Here is a 7168-nt window from a genome sequence, read left to right as displayed (position 1 = left end):
CCCAGTTCCACGCTGCAGGACATATCACTAATTTTCTGACAAAAGGCACTACTTTCCTAAAAACTTCCCTTCTAATGCTTGCCTCCAACAGCCAGCGGGAAGGGGGGGCTTCCTGTGCAGAGCTACTGGGGGCTTCATCAAGCTCACAAACCCGCAGGTGGGAGCTGGGAACTGGGGTCAGTGCAAGTGCACGAGGCGCTCCTGACCCAGTGCACCTGCGTGCCCCCCCCCGCCCCCCCCAGGTCAGCACGGGAGGGAGGCCCAGGGCGTGGTGCTCCTGAGGAGCTGGCCAGTTTGGGGTTGTGCCCCAGGTCCCCAGACGCATCATGGAATCACCGTCGGGCTTGCACACAGACATTCCCAGCGGCCCCGGGACCCGCCCATCAGCTGCCACGGGGCCTTGGGAACAGAAACATTTATGACGCTCTGAGAGGACACAGGTGAAGGGTGTGACTGAGCCGCCCTCATTCACTCTCCGTGCCGCACCCGTGACAGCCAGCAGCCTAGACTTATGTCATCCTGCACGTCCGGGACTCGTACACAGCCACATACCAGGGGCAGCCTGTGAGGTCCCTGAATCCACGGAAATGGTCACCAAAGCTGTGCGTGCGCTTGCGAGTGTGTGTGTGTCTGTAGGGAGGAGGGGACACGTGTGTCTATATTCTTGGAGTGCACCGCTCGGTGAGGGCCCAGAACCCTGCCCTCCGTGCTCTCTGCCTGAGGCGGGGGTACCCGCATCCCACCCTGGGTCACGCTGCCTCCTCAGCAGCCTGGGCCCGCGTGGGCATCTGCCACGTGGCCAGCACCCTGTCGGAGGATGGACCTTCTATTTCTCCTCCTCCTCAACATGGGGGTGAGAAGCCGTGTCCTCCTGTCCAAACATGTGCGTCCACTGGCCCCGCCCCGCCCAGCTGTTTGTTCTTCACCAGACCAGGTCCCCACTGTGAGGACAGGAAGTGCTCCCCACATCCGCCTCCGTCACCGGCCTGGTGACTTGTGGTCACTGAGCCCAGTAGCCAGAGAGAGAGAGTTTTTAAAAGACTCACAGACATGTAATTAAAATCTCAGTGTTGGGTTCTGAGGACGGTGCTGGGCGGCTCCCACCCTCCTTTCTGGAAACACAGATTTGTGGTGTTTGAAAGTGAGTGACAGGAGGCTAAAGTAAGACGGTACTAAATATACTGTCCTGGGCACTTCCGGGCAGCGGGGGAGATGTGGGATTTACTCGCCACCCACCGCCTCCTGCCCAGACAGACCAGCCTCAGCACCCGGCGGCCCTGCCTCCCCTCCAGCCTGCGCTTACCTGCCCCTCCACGCATTCCTTCCTCCCCACCCCAAACCACACCGCGCCCCTGCTGCCCAGAGCCCTGAACCGACCGGCCGGAGGCACAGCGCTGGCTCCTAGGCCGAATTCCAGCCCTGGACAGTCAGACCACAGCCACGCATGGCCCATCCCCCACACTGGGCACCCCGGCACCCCTCACTGAGGCCCCTGGGGCCCCTCTGCCTAGAATGCCTTCTCTGCCACCTTCTCCTCCCAACAAGCCTCTGTCCCATCCTTCAAGGCACGTTCAGATGTCACCTCCTTCGGGAAGCCTGCTCAGATCCGACGACACCATGGGACCATCCAGCTTCCCAGGACCTGATCAGGCCTCACCAGGAGCTGTCACTCCTAGCTTGCTGCTCCTTGTTCCTCTCCAAGTCTCCCTCCAGCACCCCTTCCTCCAGGACCTGCCATCATTTCACCCTTTGCTGTGTTTTATGGCTGCTGTTTTCCCTGCTGGCACCGTCTGTCCCTCAGCCCTAGATCTTTGCTCAGGCTGGACCCTTCCCTGCAATGTTTTTCTCTCTTGACATGGTGGCAAATCCACTCTCACCCCTCAGGGCCCAGCCACGGTGTCAGCTGCAAAGGCTCACCCTCCCCAGCCTCCCACACATCGTCAGACTCTGGATGCCCTGGCCTCAGAAATACTCAGTTATGTATCTGCACCCCTATGTGGCCCCCTTCTGCCTTGGCTCTGATGTCCATCTTCCCAGAGGAGGGACCTGACCTCTGCTTCATCCTTGGGTCCCAGCGCCAGCAGGGAAGGGGTTGGGCAGACCGTGGTTGGGGCTCAGGGGCCAGGGGCGGAGGCCGCCCTTGTTGACCCGCTTGCTGGGTCCTCTCCGGACACCTCACCACATGGCCCAACCGAGCCAACCTAGCACCTGGGGGTGCAGAGCCTGGGAGCTGTCCCCACCCAGGCTTCCTTGGCCCCCAGCTCCCACACACCTCTGCCCACCCCCAGCCTGAGCCCAGAACACAGAGTGACTGCCGGCCCCGCTCTGTCTTGCAGTGGAGCGTGACCGTTCCCTGGGCCACCAGGAGCCCCACTGGAAGGAGTTCCGCTTCGACCTGACCCAGATCCCAGAGGGCGAGGCGGTCACAGCTGCCGAATTCCGGATTTACAAGCTGGCCAGCACCCACCTGCTCAACGGGACCCTGCACGTCAGCATGTTCGAGGTGGTCAGGGAGCAGTCCAACAGGTGCCTGCCCCACGCCCCGCCTCCCGGTCCAGCCTCCGTCGGTGTGTCTGGCCCAGCCTTGGAGGGGACATGTCCCAGAGGTCAGAAGGGGAGCTCCCTGGGGAGCACACCCTCAGAGACAGAAAGATTCTTGGCCCGAGGCCCCATGTCACTGCGGGCAGAGACCCAGAGCCAGTCCTGCTGCGAGTCCCCACCCTGCAGTCCTGGCCGCAACCTTGGGCGGGTCCCTGAGCTCCCGAGCCTCAGTCTCCACATCCCTGCGTGGGCGCAACACCACCTGTGGGGCAGAGGCAGCGCGATGAGGCGAGTGAGGCACCCGTCCCGAGGCAGGCAGGGTGGGCGCCCCACTCCCGGTCCGCAGGCGGGCGCTAGAAGCACAGAGGCAGCTGTGCCAGCCCTCGGTTAATTGTTCTTTCGTGTCCACAGGGAGTCTGACTTGTTGTTTTTGGATCTTCAGACGCTCCGAGCTGGGGACGAGGGCTGGCTGGTGTTGGACGTGACAGCAGCCAGTGACCGCTGGCTGTTGAGCCGGAACAAGGACCTGGGGCTCCGCCTCTATGTGGAAACAGACGATGGTGAGGCTCAGGGGGGCAGTGGACCTTCCCCGGGGGCTCCTCCGGCTGCTCCTCCGTGGGGGTCAACGGGTGCAGGGGCGAGGTTGCCTCAGCAGGGGGCCCCCTACCACGGTGCTCTCTCTCCTCTCCTTGTGCGGAACCCACACTTGAGCTGCTCCCCAAGAGCAGCCGTGCAGGTTGGGAGCTCCCCTACTGGGCAGGGGACGAGGGGAAGTGGTGACACCCTCAGACTTGATCAGACAGGCCTGGGTTTGAATCCCAGCCCTTGCAGCGCTCTAACTCGGTGACCTTGCAGGATACTGACCTTCCAAGCCTCACTTTCCTCATCTGTAGAATGAGGATCACACCTTCATTCATCCATAGGTATCTGGAGAAGAGCCTACTTTATGGCAGGAGGTGGGGATGGAGAGGCCAAAGGTGGGCACAAGATTGGTGTGTCTGAGCTGCAGGAAGGGGCGGCCGTGGCCAGAGCAGGGGGGCCCAGGGCCAGATGGGAGAGGAGACTGAGAGCTGGCAGGGCACATTCCTTTTTTTTTTCTTTTTAATTGTACTTACTTTTTTAATGTTTGTTTATTTTTGAGAGAGAGTGTGTGAGCTGGGGAGAGACACAGAGGGGGACAAAGGATCCAAAGGAGGCTCTGCACTGATAACAGAGAGCCCGATGTGGGGCTCAAGCTCATGAACTGAGAGATCATGACCTGAGCCAAACCTGGACGCTTAACTGACTGAACCACCCAGGCCCCCCTAAATTTTTAAGTAATGTCTGTAACCAACGTGGGGCTCGAACTCACAGCCCTGAGAGTAAGAGTCACATGCTCTTCCAACTGAGCCAGCCAGGCGCCCAGGGCACGCCGTGGGTAAACCAGGGCCTGGTGCAGGAGCATGGAGGGTGGCTCACTGTGTTTCACATCAATGGAAGATGGCAGGGTTTGATTCAGGTTTGTAGAGAAGAGCCCTCTGAGGCCCGCCCCCCCCGCCCCCCACAAGGAGGACATCACTGTAGCCCTCAGCAGGACAACACTTAGTGACTTGCTTCCCAAAAGTACAGCCGGGACGGGGTGGGGGAAGTAAGTCACAGAGGAGAAAGCTGACGGTGCTGCCTCGGCAGGTGATCCAGGTTCATGTGAATGTCATGTACACCCCGTGTCCCCTTGACATGAAGGGATGGGAAGGGCCCTTCATCTTGTGCTCTTCCCCCCAAACCCTGCCACCCCATCTAACCATGAGAAAAACTCAGAAAACCGAGACTGAAGAACATACTACAGGGTGCCTGTCAGGTACTTCTCCAAACCGGCATCATTACGAAGGAAGTCTGAGGTATTGTGAGAGCCCGGAGGAGCCTGAGCAGCTGTAACAGCTGCCTGCTGCGTGGGACCCTGGCTGGGACCCTGGCTGGGACCCTGGCTGGGACCCTGGAAGAGAAAGAGGACGTTGGGGAATCTGGTGAGATCCAAATAGATCGTGTTAATTTATCATAAGACACCAGTATTGGTTCATTAGTTGTGAGAAATGCACGGCAGTAACTTAAGTTACTATTTCCCGGGGGGACCGGCCTGAGTATCCGGAAACCCTGGGCTGTCTGCGCATTTTTTCTGTAAACCTCAACTATGATAACATGAAAACTTTATCGGTATGTAGCAACACCGCCGGCCCCTGACGTCAGCAGGGAGGGCAGTGTGCGGGGGCAAGAGTGCAGCCAGAGAGGCCCAGGAGCCACACAGCGTGGAGGTGAGAGTGGAGAGGGGCTTGTTGGTGGCAGCAGAAATGGAGAAAAGTGGGTAGCGGAGGAATCATGGAAAACGTGAGTCAGGGGCCGTTTTTAATAGACGTTTTCCTGAGTCAAAGAGGAGGAGGGGCAGGTCTGAGGTAGCAAACCCAGAGCCCCTTTTTGGTGGTGACGTCATAAGGAGCCCTGGTAGCCGTCCAGATGACACGTCATCCAGGACGGGGGGCGCATGTGTGGGGAGTGCTGCCTGAGAGCCAGGAGACTGGAGCAGGTCACCCAGGAAGGGGGTTGCAACGGAGAAGGAAGGGAACCGCCCAGAGCTGGGGGTGTCTTCAACAGGAAGAGGTCTGCCCAGAAGGGGCCATGCAGTAGACCTCCCTAGCCCCCGGGGCTTTGGGCTGGACACAGGTGGGGAGGCCTTCCCGCCAATCCTGAGGACCTATGGTTGCGTCTTCTCAGCAATGCAGCTGCCTCCGCATGGGGACACAGGGTCCAGAGCCCCTTGGAGAGAGGAGGGGTCCATGGGGACGCGGTCCGGAGCGGGGAGGGACCCATGGAGACGCAGGGTCTGTAGCTCCTCAGAGTGGGAAGGGGCCTGAGGCGCAGGGGCTACCCTGACTGAGCGTCACATCCCCGCGCACCCTCCCTGCTCTGTGACGCAGTGGTGGCAGCAGAGGCATTGGCCTGTCCCCCGCTGGTCTGGGCCAGATCAGGTGTGCACGATGGCAGCCCTCCGGACGCTCGTGCTGGTGCTTGGGCGTGGTGTCCCCGAGCTGGCAGAGGCTGAGGGCAGCGTGCGCGACTTGGCCACCAGCGCTCGCGCCTGCGCCAAATTCTACACGGATCCCATGGAGGCCGTCAAAGACATCAGGGACAGGGCCAAGATCATGATTGGCGGCTTCGGGCTCTGTGGGATTCAAGAGAACCTGATAAAGGCCCTGCTCTGGACGCATGTCAAAAACTTGACCGTGGTCAGCAGCAACGTGGGTGTGGACGACTTCGGGCTGGGCCTGTTACTGGAAACCAAGCAGATCACCCTCATCATCTGCTCCTAGGTGGAGGGTAACGCACTGTGCGAGAGCCAGTACCTGGCGGGTGAGCTGGAGCTGACCCCCCAGGGCACCCTGGCTGAGCGCATCTGCGCTGGGGGTGCCAGGGTACCTGCCATCTACAGCCCACGGCCTACGGGACCCTGGTGCAGGAGGGAGGTGCCCCCATCAGGTATGCACCTGACGGCCACATCGCCATCATGAGCCAGCCCCGAGAGGTGAGGGAGTTTCAGGGGCACCACTACCTTCTGGAGCAGGCCATCACCGCCGATTTTGCTTTGGTGAAAGGGTGGAAGGCCGACCGCGCAGGAAACGTCATCTTCAGGAAAAGCACCAGGAATTTCAATGTGCCCGTGTGCAAAGCTGCGGAAACCTCTGTGGTGGAGGTGGAAGAAATTGTGGACGTGGGGACCTTTGTCCTGGAAGACATTCACGTTCCTAACATTTATGTCAACCGTGTAATTCAGGAAGAAAAATATGAGAAAAGAATTGAGCATCTAACCCTCAGAAGGGAGGAAGATTAAAAAGCCAACTTTGCAGATGACCTCAGGGCCCGAATCATCAAACGGGCAGCTCTTGAATTTGAAGACGGCATGTATGTCAATCTGGGCATAGGCATCCCGCTTCTGGCCAGCAACTACATCAGCCCAGACATAACCATTCATCTTCACAGTGAATATGAGATCCTGGGCTTGGGTCCGTTTCCATCAAAAGATGAGGCAGATGGGCATCTCATGAATGCAGGAATGCAGCCAGTCACCATTTTCCCTGGGAGTTGTTTTTTCTCCAGCGATGACTCGTTTGCCATGATTCGAGGGGGGCACCTGCACCTCACCATGCTGGGGGCCATGCAGGTCTCCAGATACGGTGACCTGGCCAACTGGATGATACCCGGGAAGAAGGTGAAAGGCATGGGGGGGTGCCATGGATTTGGTGTCCGGTCCCAAGACCAGAGTGGTGGTCACCATGGAACATTGCACCAAGACCAACGAACCCAGAATCTTGGAGAAGTGCACCATGCCGCTGACCGGGATGCGCTGTGTGGATCGCATCATCACCGACAGGGCCGTGTTCGATGTGCACAAGAAGAAAGGTCTGATGCTCATCGAGCTCTGGGACGGGTTGACCATGGACGACGTCAGAAAGAGCACAGGCAGCCCCTTTGCTGTGTCACCGAACCTCAGACCCATGCAGCAGGTGGCAGCCTGACCCGAGGAAGGAAGCCCTGGTCATAGAAGGTGGGTTTCATTTTCACCTGCTGCGATCTCACCCGGGGAGGGTGTCATCACATC

The 7168-nt window shown here is 59.4% G+C and overlaps 1 protein-coding gene and 1 pseudogene across 1 annotated transcript in view; both read left to right on the top strand.

Moving 5' to 3' along the window:
• Nucleotides 1-2341: 2341 nt before the first annotated feature.
• Nucleotides 2342-7168, top strand: part of BMP8B (bone morphogenetic protein 8b) — a 20294-nt gene continuing 15467 nt past the window's right edge. The window contains exons 1-2 of the mRNA XM_039224576.1: nucleotides 2342-2526; nucleotides 2953-3101. Of these exons, the coding sequence (XP_039080507.1) occupies nucleotides 2495-2526; nucleotides 2953-3101 (181 nt within the window). The 5' untranslated portion in view covers nucleotides 2342-2494. The remainder of the gene's footprint in view (nucleotides 2527-2952; nucleotides 3102-7168) is intronic.
• On the top strand, nucleotides 5550-7159 carry LOC120226389 (annotated as a pseudogene).

Source organism: Hyaena hyaena, unplaced genomic scaffold (assembly GCF_003009895.1).
Source record: "Hyaena hyaena isolate Hyena2069 unplaced genomic scaffold, ASM300989v1 scaffold_1681, whole genome shotgun sequence".
In the NCBI taxonomy this organism is placed as follows: domain Eukaryota; kingdom Metazoa; phylum Chordata; class Mammalia; order Carnivora; family Hyaenidae; genus Hyaena; species Hyaena hyaena.
This window is presented reverse-complemented; position numbering and strand designations above follow the sequence as displayed.